Source organism: Microtus ochrogaster, chromosome 7 (genome assembly GCF_000317375.1).
Source record: "Microtus ochrogaster isolate Prairie Vole_2 chromosome 7, MicOch1.0, whole genome shotgun sequence".
In the NCBI taxonomy this organism is placed as follows: Eukaryota; Metazoa; Chordata; class Mammalia; order Rodentia; family Cricetidae; genus Microtus; species Microtus ochrogaster.
Genome location: NC_022014.1, coordinates 47,189,621 through 47,207,536, shown reverse-complemented (window position 1 = coordinate 47,207,536; position 17,916 = coordinate 47,189,621). Strand labels below are relative to the sequence as shown.

Sequence of the window (17,916 nt, the reverse complement as noted above, 5' to 3'; positions counted from 1 at the left end):
CTGTGCAAATGCCTGTATCTTCGTGACTCCACCTCACAGGGTCTGTGCAAATGCCCCGTATCTTCGTGAATCCACTTCACAGGATCTGTGCAAATGCCCTGTATCTTCGTGACTCCACCTCACAGGAGCTGTGCAAATGCCCCGGTATCTCTGTGTATCAACACCATTTCTCATATGGACATCAATCAGATTGATTGGTTGCCAACGGGCTTCCTTTAACTAACCTGTTTAAAGGCCTTGTCTCCCTCCAGGCGGCGATGGCGCACGCCTTTAGTCCCAGCACTCGGGAGGCAGAGGCAGGTGAATCTCTGTGAGTTCGAGGCCAGTCTGGTCTACAAGAGCTAGTTCCAGGACAGGCTCCAAAGCTACACAAAAGCCCTGTCTTGAAAAACCAAAAAAAAGAAAAAGAAAGAAAATCTCAGAATCTCCCAATGAAGCCACATGCAGATCATTTTGAGGTCCTATGAGTTGGGCTTCAATGTAGTAGTTTCAGAAGAACACATTTTACCCCATAACACCCTCATGCGGATCTTCCTCAGCAGCCTGTGCCCAGTGTTGACACTTACAGAAATGATCACTGTGCCTCATTGTCTGGCTTTCAAGATAGACCAGAGCAGGACAGTGATGGCACACACCTTTAATCCCAGCAATCGACAGCAGAGGCAGGCGGATCTCTATGAGTTCGAGGGCAGCCTAGTCTACAGAGTCGGTTCCAGGACAGCCAGAGAAACAAACGGATGCATCACGATTTAAGTTTTAAGCGTGCACCTCCTGTTTTCTCCCTGCTCTGAGGCACAGAAGGCACTAGATGTTGCCAAGGGACTGGTGTCCTGAGAATGTTCTCAATGCTGGAAGGGTTCCTTCTTCAGGGGAAGCGCTTAGGTGATGTTCCAAGTCATGCCCATATTTTCTGTCACAGGTCAGAAGCCAACGACCTGGCCTTAAGACTGGCTCGCCAGTGCACAGGACACCAGGATGTGGTGGTATTAGACCAGTAAGTGTAACTCACACAGCCTTGCTTCTCCAGAGCCTGGGCTCCACAAGCCTCTAGGGGTCAGCGGGGCTCTGGCTTTGAGACCTTAAGTGGGGAAGTGGAAGATACAGGACCACGGGAAGCCAGTGTAGCAAGAAAGCCAGACCACAGTGATGCCTCCCTGGAGGTCGTCTTCACCCAGCTTTCTGAGAGAACAGCAGCTGGGGAAGGAAAGCAGCCCCACACCATCTGGAGGCTCAGCTGACTGCTCTAGAGACCAAAGGCCATCAGAGACCAGTTAATGTTTAAGATGTACTATAACCCTATGCCCCCACTTTACAGAGGAGAAAACTGGACCCAGAGTGGGCAGGTGTCTAGAATTGTGGCATGCCAGTTATTAGCCTTGTAGGAAGTCACTCCAAGCCTGCACCCATCCCCAGCTCAAGGACTTGGTACCTGAGGAAGAAAGATTGGCTTCCCTGTGTTTTGTCTTCAAAAGTGGTAGACAGTGGCTAAGGCTGGTCCAGGGAGTAAATGCCAACATGCCTAAGCCCACATCCTCCTTCTCCCTAGTGCTTATCACGGTCACCTGAGCTCCTTGATCGACATCAGTCCCTACAAGTTCCGAGCCCTGGATGGCCAGAAGGAATGGGTCCATGTGGTATGCACGCTCCCATTAGCACCAGGTCAGTTCCACCCCGAGCCCGGATGACATGGCAGTGTCTCTCCCTGCAGGCTCCTCTCCCAGACACCTACCGGGGCCCCTACCGGGAGGACCACCCCAATCCAGCAGAGGCCTATGCCAGCGAGGTGAAGCAAGTGATCAGCATCGCACAGGAGAAGGGCAGGAAGGTAACCACACCCACATCAGTCCAGAGGATGTCAAGTCCGCTGTGACAAGATGCTGAGAGCCCAGACGGTGTGAGAGTAGAATGAGCCCCAGGCCTGAACTATATATCAGGGTCACCCTAAACAATTTAGTGAAACTCTATACAAAATAATTTTAATTATTTTGTGTGTATGGTGTTTTGCCTACATGTATGTTTGTGCACCGTGTGTGCAGTGCCCTTGGGGGTTAGAAGAGAACATTGGATCCCCTGGGACTAGAGTTATAGATGGTTGCAAGTCAACATGTGGGTGCTGGGGATTGAATTCAGGTCCTCTGGAAGAGCAGCCACCACTGAGCCATCCCTCCAGCCCTGGAATTTTTTACAAAAATGGGCAGCGTGGTAGTTCACACCTTTAATCCCAGCTCTCAGGAGGCAGAGTCAGATAGATTTGAGTTTGAGGCCAGTGTGGGCTAACTAGGGAGTTACAGGCCCATCAGGGCTAGAACTGAATCCCCGTCTCAAAGAAAAAGGGGGTGTGGTGAGAATGTAGCTCTGTGTTTACCTAGTATGTGTGTGAGAGACATCATGGACTCAATTCCAGTACTGAAAAAAGGAGCAAAATGAGACCCTGATTTTGAGAATCTAGTGTGAAGAGGGGCTGAGGCCCGTTAATGTCCAGCCTAGTTTTAATACAATGGAGAGAGTAGGGATCCCGGGGCCCGGGCTGGAGCAATGTGGATCTAAGGAGGCTCCTTAGAGGAAGTTACTATGGAGTTACATAGTAAAAGGTAAGATTTAGCATTCCAAGTAGGGTAGGAGGCAGGAAAGGAAGAGCTAACTGAACAGGCAGCTGCACAGATAAGGCCCACATGACGGAGGCCAGGTAGAGCAGGTTGTCAGATGGACCCAGACAAGCAGGCAGGACCCATATATCTGGAATTTACCCAGGGACCTCAACACAGAAGGGGAGGAGACCCAAGGACTGGGCTGTTCTCTGTCTTGGGTTGCATGCCAGATATAGTTCACTGGGACAGCCTAAAGACAGGCACCATGAGGCTGCCTCCCAGGAGAGTGGGTAGGGATTCTGTGGAGAGGCAAGTGGGATGTCTACCCTGGGAGAACAAGGCCCACCGGGATAGCAACTGGGCTCTATAAAACTGAAGGAGTGACCAGCAAACAAAGAGTGTTTAGGAAAAAGGTAGGCTGTGGTGCCTGAGAGGTTAGCAGAACCAGCTGAGGGGCTCTGATGCACCACAAACACTTCAAAAGACCTGTGGTGTTGATCATAATAGCGCACGCCTTTAATCCCACACTGGAGGCAGAGGTGGGCAGATCTCTGAGTTTGAAGGTCTACGGAGTTCATTCTAGGACAGCCAGGGTTATACAGACAAACCCTCCCTCAAAAACAAGAGAGAGAGAGAGAGAGAGAGAGAGAGAGAGAGAGAGAGAGAGAGAGAGAGAGAATGATAAGAACCAGTTTCCCACTCTATCAGCTGTCTCATGAGGTCTTCAAAGCCGCCCATAAGGGGGAAGGAACACAGTAGGGAAAACATGCATGGGCAAAGGGTTTTAAGCAGGACAGAGATGATCTCGGAGTCTGAGTTGAAGCATCCTCCTGAAGGCACTATGAGAGACAGGAAGAGGTATCCCGTACAACAGCATCTGCAGTAGCTGGGGACGACCAGTGGACTCATGTGACAGCCATGAGACAATGGGTGTCAACAAGACACATTAAAAGAGGGTGTAGGTAAGAATGAAGTCATGTTTTTGTTCTGAGCTGAGACTGTTGCTGGTCACCACATGGGGACCAAGAAGAAAGGCTTATGAGGTGGGAGGAGGCGTGTAAGTGAATTTAGCTGACTGGAGCAAGCCCAAGTAGAAGGGGATGGAGGCATCAAGGGCGTGGGGTGAGTTACCCTCTCGGATGTGACATAACACCCAAAGGAAGGGGCGCTGCCAATATTAGCGAGGCACTAACTCTGAACTAACTGAACTCTGTCTCATTCACAGCTCGCTGCCTTCTTCGCTGAGTCTCTGCCCAGTGTGGGTGGGCAGATCATTCCCCCTGCTGGCTACTTCTCCCAGGTGGCAGAGTGAGTAGAGGGGCAGGCTCTGCCCAAGGGAGGGCAGGCTTTTCATTTTTTAATTAATTCGTTTTTTTTTAAATTCTATTCTAAATTCCAACTACAACCTGGCCTCCTTGCCTGAAGTTTCTGAAACAAATCCTTAAAGAAATAATGGCCCAGAGAAGGCCGGCCATTTGCCCAAAGTGAAGGCCCAGTACCCCAGGACTTCCAACCCTGGTCTCTCTCACCACAGCCCCGTCTGCCATCTGTCCTCCACAGGCATATTCGCAAGGCCGGAGGGCTCTTTGTCGCAGATGAGATCCAGGTTGGTTTTGGCCGAGTAGGCAAGCACTTTTGGGCCTTCCAGCTGGAGGGGGAAAACTTCGTCCCTGACATTGTCACCATGGGAAAGTGCATCGGCAATGGTCACCCTGTTGCCTGTGTGGCCACTACCCAAGCTGTGTCAAGGGCATTTGAAGCCACTGGTGTAGAATACTTCAATACGGTGAGTAACTCTGCAGGCCAAGGACTCTATGAGCTGCCACTCAGTCACCATGTCCTTAGTCAGTGAAGGCTTCAGGCCTTCCACTCTGTACAACACACAGATTTCTAAAATGCCATCCTCCAAGAGCTACATGTCAGGCTTTTTGTTTGTTTGGGGGGAGGGGGGTATGTGTGTGTATGTGGGAGAGAGAGACAGAAAGACACAGAGACAAACAGAGATAGACAGAGACTCACTGTGTAGCCCTGACTAGCCTAGCATTCACTATGTAGAACAAGTTGGATTCACTGTAGACCAAACTGGCCTTAAACTCACCGAGATCCACCTGCCTCTGCCTCTGCCTCTCAAGTGATGGAATCAAAGGTGTTTGCTGCCTCACCTAGCCCAGGTCAGATTTTTTTTTTTTAATGCTGTAAAACATCTTTCAAAATTAATATTAATCCAAATGCTGTCACAGATAAGGTTGTATAAAACACAGAATGTGCCGGGCGGTGGTGGCGCACGCCTTTAATCCCAACACTCGGGAGGCAGAGGCAGGCGGATCTCTGTGAGTTCGAGACCAGCCTGGTCTACAAGAACTAGTTCCAGGACAGGCTCCAAAGCCACTGAAAAACCATTTCTCGAAAAACCAAAAAAAAAAAAAAAAAAAAAAAAAAAAAAGAACCACCCATATTGTCACTCATTTCCCTGCTTTACAACATCCATACTTGGCTCCGTCTGACGATGTGTTCTGAGGCTCTTCCCTGTGTCTTCTGTAAACAGTACTACCACGAAAATTCTTTGGTTGGTTGGTTGGTTGGTTTTGTTTTTTGAGACAGGGTTTCTCTGTCTCAAAACCTGAACTAGCTCTGTAGACCAGGCTGGCCTGGAACTCAGAGATCCGCCTGTCTCTGCCTCCCGAGTGCTGGGATTAAAGGCGTGCGCCACCACCGCCAACTGAAAGTTCTTAACAGTCTGTTTTTCATGTGCACATTACAAGACCAGTTACAAATTAACCCTGAAGTAGAGTTGCTGGGCCAGAGGGTGTGATACTAAACTTTAAAAGATGATGTCCTGCTTTCCAAAGTAAATCACAGGTCAGAAGAGCTTCAGCAGCAGTGTGTTTGGGGTTTGTGTGTGAGAGGGTCTTACTGTGAAAAGCCCTAGCTGGCCTGGTACTGAATACATAATCCATCTGACTTAGAACTGATGGCAGTCTTCCGATCCCAGCTGAGGGCCAGGATTACAGGAGTTCACTTCTGTGCTCTACTTCTCATCAACACTTAAATTTTGCCAGTCGAAGGAAATGTAAAATGGTGATCCATGTGGTTTTGATATGCTGTTCCCCAAATTCATATTTTGTGAAGTATTCCCATGTGTTTTAAAAGTTTGAATAGGTTGACTTCATGTATCTTGTGTGAGCACAAAGGAGAACACCTTGCAGGAATGGTTCTCTCCTACCAATGTGAGTCGTAGGGATCAAACTCTGGGCTTGTAGATAAGGCCCTTCTTATCTACAGGTGTTTCTGTGAGAGAGATACCCATGCAAGCACACACACCTAGGTTGAGGTTAGTGTCCTGCCAGAAGTGTATACTGCGAACACGTTCCTCCAGTAGGCAGCGGTCTTCACTTCTTTATAGATTTACAAGAAACCACAGAAACATAAATTATCATCTGTTTTGGTTTTGAGAGACCTGGCTAGCTTCAAACTCATCGAGATCCTCCTGCCTATGCCTCCTGCGTTCTGAAGTTCTGAGATTAACATGCACCTCTGTGCTACTTGGTATCTGGATTCCAGGGACCGAGCTCAGGTCATCAGACTTGCACATCTGGCTCTTACCTACTGAGCTCCCTGGACATCTCATTGACCCCAAAATTTTTATAACTTTATATGAATCCAGGCATGGTGGTGCATGCCTTTAATTCCAGCACTTAGGAGGCAGAGGCAAACAGACTGCTGAATTCAAAGCCAGCCTAGTCTATATATAACAGTGAGTTATAGGCCAGCTACGGCTACAGTGAAGCCCTACCTCAAAAAATAAAAGTAAAAATTACATTTTAGATGATCCAATTTGTCTAATTCTTGATGGTTGTTGCTTTTACTTAAGAAAGACTGCTTAATCTCAAAAAAAAAAAAAATCCTATGTAAAAATAGCTGTCTTAACATCCTGGGTAAGAGGGACTTGAAATACAATTGAATACATATAGGGCATTTAAGCATGTTGTCCAGTGTATGGGAATGCTTTATCTGTCTACAGTCATGTTTGCGGGCTGGAAGTATATAGTTCAGTGCTAGAGCAATGTTTAGCAGGTGCTTGGTTTCATCCCAGCACCATAAAAGACGTCTTTATAGACCCAGGCAGTGCTGGAGCGCAAATACTCTGCCACTAAGCTATATCACTTGTCTCCTCCCACACAGTAAAAGGGGGGGGGGGGACTGACAAGATAGTTCAGTACATAATGTAGTTTGCCCTGTAAACATGAAGACCAAGTCCAATCTCTAGACCCCATATAAAAAAATCAGGCTTAGTGGCAGACCTGTTATTCTGGGATTACTATAGAGCCAGCACTGTCTAACTGGCTCCAGATCCTAGTGAAAGATTGTCTCAAAAAACAAGATGGATGTCTTCTAAGAACATCCACCACATCCAAGGTTGGGTTGACATCTGCACCCATATGGACATGCACCTGCATACACAGAAACTTTTTGAAAGTCTCACAATACTTGGACTGGAACTATGTAGACCTGCCTCTGCCTAGTGCTGGGGAAAGGCATGAGCCACTACCATCCAGCCATTATATTAGAAGTTATGATTTCAGCAATTTGAGAGACAAATACAGTCTATTCTAAGCTGTCAGACTCTTGCAGCTTTTTCAAATCCTCTTGTGCCTGTCTCCTCAAAGTTGTATTTTAAAGGCGTTTCCACAGGTTTAATTTTGGCACTGGAGGGGGATATCTGTGTTGCTGAAGATATCCCCAAACCCCTGGGCTCAAACAATCCTACCCCACACGAAGGTGGGATGAGTTTGAGTTCTAGTTTGTCACTTTGCATACACTGCAGGAGGGCAGGGGTGCTGATGGGTCCAGGGCACACATACAAGTCAGAGGACCGGTGTGGAGGTGATCCTCTCACCTTCCTCATCAGTTCTAAGTCTCTTGCTTACCTTATACCTGGCCTGGGTTGAAGACCTGCAAGACACCAGAATCATAGAGGACAGCCCAAAGTGTTGAAAGCTTTGGGCCTTTAACCTTCCCAGTTGTTTTTGTGGTAATTCCATGGGATGATGGTCCATTTGACAAAGCATCTGATATTACTGTCCCTTGGTTCAGTTTGGTGGCAACCCAGTGTCCTGTGCTGTGGGGCTGGCAGTCCTGGATGTCTTGAAAACAGAGCAGCTCCAGGCTCATGCCGCTAATGTGGGCAGTTTCCTAATGGAGCATCTCAACCAACAGAAAGCCAAGCATCCTATCATTGGGGATGTCAGGTACGGTTCTGGGAGCAACAGGCATGACTAACCAAATATCTATTGGTTCAGCTTTGTTCCATTTTTCAACCTTGGGATAAAAAATGTCTACATCCACTCTCTAGAAGGAACTGGGATTCTGAAGATCCCCAGCTTTCTCCACCCCACACCATCAATCTCCAGGGTGAAGGGGGTGGCTGAGGCCAGGGCAGAGAGAGGCAAGGACCATGGCTGTAAAGATGTCACCTCCTTCAGGGGCTCTGGGCTCTTCATCGGTGTGGATCTGATCAAAGATGAGACCCTGAGGACACCAGCAACTGAAGAGGCAGAATACTTGGTCTCCAGGTAATTTTTTCCTGAAATAAGTCTTCCTTCCCCAAATAGAAAGCACTATGGATCCCAGTAACCGTATAGCAATGAGCCTCCAGTTGTCTGGGCCCTAATCCTTGGCTGAAAGCCTGTAGCAGCACAGAAAAACCCTGGGTTTGAATCTGCCTTTATTCACATTGTAAAACATGTTAATTTACCTACTCAACAGTAATGGGCCCCAGGCAGGGTTATCTACTCCACAATTGCAAACTGTCAGGTGACATCACCCAGCTCAGGCTAGTGTGTGTTAACTGCTGTCACCCTAAGCAGGGCTGGGCTTGGCCCTGACCTAACATTTGTCTTGGACAAAAACTGGGAAATCAAAACAAATGCCATCAAGTAATCAGCATCTGAACCAGGTAGAGGCAATGAGCTGGGTGAGTACAGTGAGGTGGTAGCTGGATTATAGTTAGAGCCTTTAAAGGCTTCAAGGACAGCCTGGGCAACTTAATAAAACCTTATAGAGCTAAAAGATGGTGTAACATCTTAATCTCAGTACTCAGGGAACAGGCTTACTGTGAGCTGAAGGCTGGCCTGGTCTGACACAAGTCCCAGGACAACATAAGTCAGCAGTACAATGGTGGGAACTAATTTTGTCAGACTTAAGGTTATCTCCAGAATGAAAACTGTGAAGTATCTTTTTCTTATAGGCTGAAGGAGAACTACATTTTACTGAGCACTGATGGCCCTGGGAGGAATGTCCTCAAGTTCAAACCTCCAATGTGCTTCAGCCTAGACAACGCACAGCATGTAGTAGCAAAGATAGATGACATTCTAACGGGTAAGCCTGGTACAACTCACATCGTAGCTAGAGCCTCCCCAGTGTGTACCAGGGAACATGTAACAAGCCAAACCATCTTCAGCTCAAAAGCATGACTTTTGTAATCATTACCTACATGCCCTGACAGGCATCAATGTGGAATGTAGGGCTGGACATGGTGGCAACCACCTATGATGTCAGCACTTGATGGGTGGGAGAGATCACACTCAAAATAATCCTGGGCTGCCTTTATTTAAAAAATATTTAAAAGTCCTCAACATTGGGTCAGGCAGCAGTGGTACCTACCTTTAATCCCAGCCCAGTCTACAGTTCCATGCTTATGCATACCCTAAAGATTTCATCTTTAAGCTAGGGATACCCTAAACTGAAGAGAATAAAATGAATGCCTGACTGCAATGAAATTCTCCCCATAACCTCTAAATCAAAGGTTAAAAGCACCCCAAGGTTTCCCTCAATTTTTGTAGTGAAACTACCAAACTAAATGACTAGGCACCAAAGCGGTTGTTTTACAGGGCCCAGATTTCAACAGACAAAAAACAACCAACGAGGAACTTCTATCCCTGTCAGTTAAGTGATAACCGGCTCATTAGTCTAATCCCTAATAAATGTTTCTAAGAGTTCTATGTGTATAAAACACGGTTAGAGACTTAATTAGAAACAGAACTGCTTTGGGCTCACACCTGGTACTATTTGTGTTAGGGATTAAATGGTGGGGCATAAGCCTGGCTAGACAAGTGGTCCCAACCTCTAAACTATTATCTCAAGCATCCTAGGAACTGAAGGTAGCAGAGAGTGGGGACTCATGTAGGGCATATCTGTAGTCATCTGTGGTCTTTTTTTTTCTAGATATGGAAGAAAAAGTAAGAAGTTGTAAAACACTGAAGATCCAGCCCAACTCAGTCAAGCACCTTTCAGGTAAGCGGGACTTGTGTTTGTCCCCAGAGATTCCCCAATACTTCAACTTTCATCTGCTGGATAACTGAACAGAAACTAAGGATCTGGAACATAAATGTGATAAGTGATAAGATGTCCTCTAGCTGTGAAGGCTGAGAAGGTCAGGTGAGAACAGCTAAAGGACCCCTGCTACAGGAGACCCCAGTCCCAGAGTAAATTATCTGGCACCTCCAACACTGGGCAAGGTCTCACAGAGCATCCCACACTCACCCAGGCGTGGGGGTTTTTTAATTTTTATTTCAAAAGCTTGGATAGCTTCAATATCCAGGTCGTGGCAAAATCAGGACACGTGTAAAATACCTTACAATACATTAGATTCCCAAAAGGTACCAAAAAGTACAGTAAAATTAACACTTCCATTACTGGAAATGTATGACACAAATAATATAAAATTAAAAGGTGAAAAAGGTGACACTGGTTTCCTAAGATACAGTTTACTCTTTACAACCAGGGTCCACAGGTCCAGGCTGCAGAGCGACAGCAGGAAAGAGACCCTCCAATCTAATACAGGGCAACCTGGTAATAAAATCAGCCCCCCTAATGCCGCTCTGGCCTCTGAGACGCCACACGCTGCCTACAACTAGAGCTCTGGAATAGCAAACAGGAGAGTGATTTCTGGGGGAAATTTTAAATAAGATGCACATGGGACAGGCCATAAAAGTTTGCCAAGTTAAATTTGGTACATAATTGTGTTCACTCCGCGTCCAAACAAAGCGTGTGCGGTCGTCTGTCGGCCGCTCCTGCTGCTTCTCAGTATGGCTTGTAGTTATTCTGATGGCCACCACGTCGCTGGCTCTTCCCGTAATTTGTACTACCCTGACCTAGGAGTAAAAACAATGTTGCGGCTACTACTTAACTGTACATTTTACCCAGTGCCAGGCGCTTGTCACATCCTCTGCGCAGCAACACCAGCTTCTCACACCTTACTGAGAAAGCTGAATTAGAATGGAGCTCCATGTGGTAGCTCCAGTGTCTGAACCAGGCCTGTCTGACTCCAAAGCCCCTACTGCCAGTGGCCCCTGCACTATCTGACCTGCCTCCCCTAGGAGGAAGTAGATGGGGCCTCCCTCTCCTACTTACTGTAGTCGTAGCCGGGGCCGTAGCCGTAATAGCCATAGGGCGAGTAGTCGTAGCCGCCATAGCCGGGCCCGTAGCCCTGCTGGTAGCCGTAGCCCTGGTTCCAGTAGTTCCCGTAGCCCTGATTCCAACTCTGACTCTGACCTGTGGGGGGAGCAGGGCACAGGGGCCCGTGGACCATTTAGCACACGCAGGAGCTAGGATGGAGGAAATCCTGCCCTTTGGGTGGCGGGGTTACTATGGCAGCTCGGGTAGAAGCCAAGAGGCTACTGTTCTGGTAGAGGGCCCTAGGCCCAAGCCTTGCAATCCAGGAGGTAACTTCACTTGGAGAATAGAAGCTTACTCACACTCACTCAAATCACTCTCTGGTCACCTCCACCCTCCCCTGGTAGCTTTGCCTTGAAAAAGATGCAGTTCAGGCTTTGGAGTTAGAGGGGCCTGGGATGGAAGGAGCTAAGCGCCTGGCACAGCTTTGCCTTTCTGCCCTCAGGTATGTTGTGTACCAAAACCCAGGACAGTCACAAAGCTAAGCACAATCCACTGTGCCCCCATCATTCTCCCAGTGCAATGCAAACGCCCCCTTGGCCTGGAGCCCCAAGCTGCACAATGAGAAAGATAGGGCTCTTTCATTCCGTGGAGCCACGAGCCACAGCAGCACAAGCACACATCCTCCACCCAGGAAACCACTCATTCCTATCCCTGAGCTGTACCCACTTCACACCCAGCTGCCCACCTTACTGCACAGAACACCAAGAGGCAATCCCCAAGACAGGCACAGAAAGCTCCTTGCAGGCAGGGAAAGTCTTCATCCAGCTTCCACTTACCTCCACCACTGCCTCGGTTCCCTCGATTGCGGTTTCCTCGGCCCCCAGAGCCATACTGCTGTTGCTGATAGACCTCTTTGGGCTGGGCAACCTTGATTTCACACTAAAAGCCAAGAGGACACTAGGTCAAGTCCTATGGGTCAGTTCAGGGTTAGGCTGCTGCAAAGACCTCTATCTACTATACAGCCAATACTCAGATGTGGGCAGGAGGTCACACCTGACCTGAAAGCTTCTAGAACCACAGCTAAAACCAAGAATTTGGGGATGGTCAACTGGAGAAGCTAGTCATACTAGGCAAGGTCAGAATTCCCAAAGATTATGGGTACTAAGCTTTTTTATTCTTTTTACAGAAGAAACTCAACCTACTCAAATACAACAGGATGGAAAGCTGACCTTCACCTAACAGATAAAGCAAGTGTAAGGCTTTGTTTAAAGCCATACTGCCTGCCACCCTAAGCATTGGCCCTTTGAGAGATGAGCTTCAGCTTCACATCTAAATACGAACAGGACTCAGACTTACTTTTATGCCTGAAAACTTTGAAGGCGATGTATATTTCTAAAGCCAGTCCTAACACACTCCATCAAAAAAAAAAAAAAAAAAGTAAATGAGCTAGGCATGATGCATGCCTTTAATCCCAGCTCACTTGGAGGCAGAAGTTTGGGACCATCATGTTATAGAGGGAGCTCCTGTCCTGACAGGGCAGCAGTGAAATACTGTCTCGAATTGGGGGTCAGAGGATGCATATTATCTCCTACTATGATGTGCCTTATATTTTATCTTACTGAATTAAAAACACCGAGTAAACTGGGCAGGTGGTACACACTTTTAATACTATCACCCAGGAGGCAGAAACAAGCCAGTGAGTTCAAAGCCAACCTAGTCTAGAGATTCCCGGGACAACCAGGCCTACACTGAAAAAAGAAAAAAAAGAAAAACCTACCTAAAAGGGGGGGGGGAAAAAAGACACTGAGTAATTTAATTTGAATATTTCTATCTAAGGCAGCAGTTTTCACTACCAGAGGGCTCAAGGATCTTCCTACTACTTCACATTAGGGCACACCAGAAAAAGAAAAATGTCAGTGTCTACTGGGAGAACTAAGAATCCCAAACCAAGCTTTTAAATCTCCCAACAAGAGAAAGAAACTTCCTGGAGTCTCGCCCTACCTTATCCACTGCCACTCCAGTAGTAACTTACACTCAGAGCCACACCTTCTATCTGAACCAACTTGAAAATCAATTACTCCACTAAACATGACTCCACATTTGCAATCAGTTTCCAGAATCCCAAGGAGCTTTAGTCTTTGGGTTGACTAAAGCACACCCAAATGGGAAAAGCTCTGGAACAGGGAAAATTTCACTGCAAGTTTCATAACCCCTGGACTGTATGGTACACTATTGGGCACCAAAGAATCTAGTCAGGCCTGGCGATGGTGACAGCGGCATAGGCCTTTAATCCTGTTCAAGGCCAGCCTGGTCTGTGAAGTGAGTTCGAGGACAGCCAGAGCTGTAACACAGAGAAACCCGTCTCAAAAATAAAAACTACAGGGCTGGAGAGATGGCTCAGCGGTTGAGAGCACTGACTGTTCTTCCAGAGGTCATGAGTTCAATTCTCAGCAACCACATGGTGGCTCAAAACCATCTGTAATGAGATATGGTGCCCTCTTCTGGCCTGCAGGTATACATGCAGACAGAACACTGTATACATAATAAATAAATCTTTAAAAAAAAAAAACTAGTCAGCAGCTCCGACTAGTCACAGAAGCCTGGCTTCCTCTTTGCCTCCTTTAAACACATTTCAGTTTTTATTAACGCACCTTGTGCATATAAAATACGGTGCTACGGATGCCAGAGACCATCAGACCTTGAATTGTAGCTACAGGCGGTCTGTTAGCCAAACATGAGTGCTACGGATGGACCAGGTCTTAAGAGTCAGTGCTCTTAGCCACTGAACCAGCTGTTTCCAGTTCAGCTTTTATTTAAAGGCCTATTCCCTGTTTTAATCAGCAATGTGAAGCATAGAGAAACAGTGAAGTTTTACTAATCTAGAAGGGGCTTATAGGTGGCCCAACCTAATCTACACCCCCAAGAGCCAAAAGCAAGTGAGGCAGTGTTCTGACACCTTACCTTGCTTCCACTGACAGTATGAAACTTTTTCTCCAGAACTTTCTTCACAGGGTCTTCCTCTTTAAAGGTAATAAAAACAAAACCCCGTCTTTTGTTCAACTTAGGATCTATTGGAAGCTCAATGGCTTCAATCTGTAAAAACATAAGCAAAGCTCAGGTTTAAACCTCTGGTGCCCAGAAATATAAACCCAAGAAAGAAAAGACTAAAAGGGGAGAAAACCCTACTAATACTCTAGTCAGGCTGGGCCAAAGCCCATACTCACCTCCCCAAACTGGCCAAAGTATTCTCTGATCTTTTCCTCTGTGGCTTCAGGGTTCAGACCTCCCACAAAGATTTTCTTAACAGGATCCTTCTTCATAGCCATAGCCTTTTTAGGGTCAATGACACGACCATCCAGCCTGTGTTCCTTCTGGTCTAAGACCTGTGTAAAACAGAATCATGTCAGGTTCTAACTGACAGAAGTACACAAAATGGGCTTAATTTCTCTGGAGCTAAGCCAAACTGACTTCCAAACCCAACTTTCTCCAAACATCCCATACCAATAACCACCTCCACACTACAAGCCAACCCCAGCAGCCTGTCATGCTCTACACTCACTCTTCCTATCCAGCAGTCCAACTTAAGACCCACCTCCTTTCATAAAGAACACAAGATAATCTAGTGATGAAAGCCTCTCTACCCTGGATGAATCATGCACTCTCACATCTGAGATTCAGGATCTGAGGTCCCATCCCTATTAAAACTGTATAAAAACACGTATCTTCACTGTAATCTTGGATTTACAATCCCTATAGTAAAATTAACATCAAGCCCGTGAATAGGCATATAAAATAAGTGATAAGGGAGAGCAGGAGGCAGGACTCTAGTTCCTGTCCAGGTAGCTGCCCTCCTTCAGAAGAGACTAAGCTTTTAAAATAGTAGCGCTCAGGAGGCAGCCAGACAGATCTTTGAGTTTGAAGCCAGCCTGGTCTAAAAAGAAGAGTTCCAGGACAGGCTGCAAAGCTACGGAGAAACCCTGTCTGGGGGGGGGGGCGCCCACGGGACAGATGAACTGTACTCCAGAATCACTCCCTCACAAATAATATATACCCTACTTCATCTGCACTATCCCTCAAAGCAGGATCTTAAGCTCTTTGTCCCTATCAAACACTGCAGTGCACACGAGTTCCTTAAAACTCAATCCTAACAGACTGCTGCTAAACAGCCAGCTTACCTTCTCCACACTCGAAGAATCTTTAAATAGGATAAACCCAAACCCTCTTGATCGCCCAGTGTTCGGATCCATTTTAATTGTACAGTCAACGACCTCTCCAAACTTAGTAAAGTAATCCTTTAAATCTTTCTTGCTGGTATCCCAGCTCAGTCCACCAACGAACATTTTTCTGAAAGGGAAACGACCACAAATTTTGGAAAATGGTTGTGATTTTTACACCTTTTTAGAAAAGCCTGACCCGGATACGCTTTCTTGGCCTGTGAAGCCACCATCCCATGGGCCAGCCTGCGACCGCGCCGCCTTTCAAGTTAATCCCCAGGTGTTACTCGGCAATCGCAACTCAACAGACTTCACAGCTGATGTAGACACACTGTGTAGGAAAAGTTAAGGCCAACCTGGTCGCAAACACGCCCCGTGACCTATCACAAGTTTAAATGAGCGGGTCCAGCACGCCTGAGTCTAAACAAGCTCCTTTCCGTTCTTCCCGCCTCCAAAGAACCGGTCCCGAGGAACTCTGGGTTTCCTGGGGCCGAGAGCGCCCCAGGGTTCAGGCCATGACTCCGCCTCTCGACCCGAGGCAAGCTAGGCCGGGCCTGCCGCGCGCCAACTCCGCCCACGCAGCCCAGACGCAGCGCTCGCCGCCCGAGTCGAGGTCGGCCGCTTTTCCTCTTCCGGGGCCTCCCGCCCCGAGGCCCGCTGCAACCTAAGCTCCGCGCGGGCAGCCCAGGGCGCCCGCAAAGTCCACCCCGCAAACTCCTCCAAACTCCAATGCGCGTAACCGCGCCTGGACCCGCCGGGCGAGCGCGCCCGACACCGCTCGGCGGGCACCCGCCCCTCCCCCCGCCGCGTGGCGCCAACAAAAGGCTGCCCCGGAACAAAGGCGGCGGCCCGATGGCCCGCGGCCGCACCTACCCCGCGTCCTCCTCGTTCTTGCTGGCGTTAATCTGATCGCCCTCGGCGCCGTTCTGGTTCCCGCTCGGGGTGGCCGTGGTCCCGCCCCCAGACGCGGCCGGAGTTGCGGGGGCCGCTGCTCCGGCGCCGGACTCGACCGGGGCCTCGCCTTCGGGGGCGGCCTCGTGTCCGTTCTCGGTGGCGCCCGTCGTTTCCATGGGCTGCTCCTCAGCCGCGTCCGACATGGTCGGCCAGGCCGCAGCGGCTCCTGCAACGAGCGGCGACAGCACGTCAGGCCCCCGCGGCAAGCCCCGAGCTCCCGCCCACCGCCCGCGGCCCGGCAGCTCACCTCGCCGCCGATGACGCCGCGAGGCCCTACTCGCCGCGGAAGGCTCCGCGGGCTTGGCCGCGCTCACGCTTGCACCCCCGGGGACTCGTCCGCGTCCACCGACGGTGCCGCACCGCTCGGCCGCCGCCGCACACTGACCGCAGGAGACACCTCTAACCCGTCCCGCGCGGTGCCACCGCCTGACAATGCCAACTCGTGGAGCTCTTTATAATGCCGGAGCCGGGGACCACCTCGTAACAAAAAATATCTTCATTGGCTGGAGCCAACCGCCACTCACCATTGTCCTGGCATTTTATTGGCTGCCGCCGCGCGCGCGCTCTAGATCCGGGCGGGCTTTGTCCTCATTTTAGAACGCGCGCGAGTCCGGACTGCGTACGGTTCCGGTTACCGGGCGGGCATCTCAAGTGTCCCTCGCTTCCGGGGGCACACGGCAGTCTGTCATCCCCTCCGTACACATCATACCACACTGACATCCCCGGCCTCCCAAAAGGGGATAATGAGCCGGAGGAAGCCCCTAAATTCAAGGTCGCCCGGAGGAAGGAGCCGAATCTTGGCTTCCATGATACGGGGTGCTAGGGTCATCCGAGGCCCTCGGCGCGGCCTCCTCCTAAGCCTAGGTGTCCGGAGATGCTGGTGCTCTTGCCCTCTCTTCCAGGGACGCTCGCTGATGCGGTCCGTGGAGAGTCGACGCCGTGACCTTTGGAATGTGCTGTTTCCAGCTTCAGCTTAACACCGCACTCACGTTTAGTTTTGCTTTTGAATTTTTTTTGTTATGTTGATTGTGGGTTTTTTTGTTTGTTTGTTTTGAGACAGGACCTCGCAGCCCTGACTGGCTCCTTTTCCACACACTCAGTGCTGGGATTAGGCTGTACCACCACCATGCCTAGCTTTATATATATATATATATATATAATTTATATTTATTTTTAGGTGCATTGAGTGGTGAGAAGGTGAGGACGTGTTGGATCCTCTGGAGCTAGAGTTACACAGTTGTGAGCTGCCATGTGGATACTGGAAATTGAACCCAGGTCCTCTGGAAGAGCAGCCTTTAATCTTTAAGCCGTCTCTGCAGCCCCATCATGCTGGCTTAATTTCATTTATTCTAGATGATTTTTTAAAAATAAGGTCTTTTTCTGTAGCGCAGGATGTGATTACAGACATGTGCCACCCTGCCTAGTCTAACAGCTTGTTTTTAGGAAAAATATCATTCCTGTTAAGTCGTATACGAGGTGATGTTAAAGGCTCCTTTTCTGGAGCTTTAACCGGAAGGGCTGAGTTGCCCCACTCCTGTGTATATGTGCAAACACGTGTGCTAGGGCCTGCATGCAGATGTGTGTCAATTCTCACTCTCCATCTTCTTTTCTTCATCTGATTTTCGAGATAGGGTTTCTCTGTGTAACAACCCTGGCTGTCCTGAATCTTACTCTGTAGACCAGGCTGGCCTTGAATGTACAGAAATACGTACACCTGTCTGCTTTCCAAGTGCTGGGATTAAAAGTATGAGCCACCACAACCA

The 17,916-nt window shown here is 48.6% G+C and overlaps 2 protein-coding genes across 4 annotated transcripts in view; one reads left to right on the top strand and one right to left on the bottom strand.

Annotated features, from left to right (window-relative positions):
* Phykpl (5-phosphohydroxy-L-lysine phospho-lyase) overlaps window positions 1-9,993 on the top strand; it is a 16,197-nt gene extending 6,204 nt beyond the window's left edge. For both annotated transcript variants that reach the window (XM_005350126.3, XM_026780369.1), the window contains 9 exons: window positions 920-994; window positions 1,547-1,634; window positions 1,709-1,825; window positions 3,814-3,896; window positions 4,149-4,374; window positions 7,683-7,837; window positions 8,072-8,161; window positions 8,836-8,966; window positions 9,813-9,993. In XM_005350126.3, the coding sequence (XP_005350183.1) occupies window positions 920-994; window positions 1,547-1,634; window positions 1,709-1,825; window positions 3,814-3,896; window positions 4,149-4,374; window positions 7,683-7,837; window positions 8,072-8,161; window positions 8,836-8,966; window positions 9,813-9,949 (1,102 nt within the window). In that variant the 3' untranslated portion in view covers window positions 9,950-9,993. The remainder of the gene's footprint in view (window positions 1-919; window positions 995-1,546; window positions 1,635-1,708; window positions 1,826-3,813; window positions 3,897-4,148; window positions 4,375-7,682; window positions 7,838-8,071; window positions 8,162-8,835; window positions 8,967-9,812) is intronic.
* Window positions 9,994-10,138: 145 nt separating this feature from the next.
* Window positions 10,139-16,615, bottom strand: Hnrnpab (heterogeneous nuclear ribonucleoprotein A/B). 2 transcript variants are annotated; one of them, XM_005350127.3, is made up of 8 exons: window positions 16,401-16,615; window positions 16,073-16,319; window positions 15,161-15,329; window positions 14,210-14,368; window positions 13,947-14,078; window positions 11,822-11,924; window positions 11,001-11,141; window positions 10,139-10,741 (listed from the first exon to the last, which is right to left on the bottom strand). In XM_005350127.3, the coding sequence occupies exons 2-8, from the start codon at window positions 16,294-16,296 to the stop codon at window positions 10,671-10,673; spliced, it is 999 nt and encodes a 332-aa protein (XP_005350184.1). In that variant the 5' UTR covers window positions 16,297-16,319; window positions 16,401-16,615; the 3' UTR covers window positions 10,139-10,670. The 2 variants fall into 2 exon arrangements, with proteins under 2 accessions (XP_005350184.1, XP_005350185.1); XM_005350128.3 differs by lacking the exon at window positions 11,001-11,141 and having other exon boundaries at window positions 16,401-16,609.
* Between the last annotated feature and the right edge of the window lie 1,301 nt (window positions 16,616-17,916).

What these genes read in the sequence shown, in the direction of transcription:
- Hnrnpab (XM_005350127.3), bottom strand. Translation starts at nt 16,296, where the DNA reads ATGTCGGACGCGGCTGAGGAGCAGCCCATGGAAACGACGGGCGCCACC. An exon ending in ATTCTTCGAGTGTGGAGAAG is followed by an intron (nt 14,369 to 15,160) that starts GTAAGCTGGCTG and finishes TGTTTTACACAG; the next exon opens with GTCTTAGACCAGAAGGAACA. An exon ending in ATACTGTCAGTGGAAGCAAG is followed by an intron (nt 11,925 to 13,946) that starts GTAAGGTGTCAG and finishes CTTGGCTTTTAG; the next exon opens with TGTGAAATCAAGGTTGCCCA.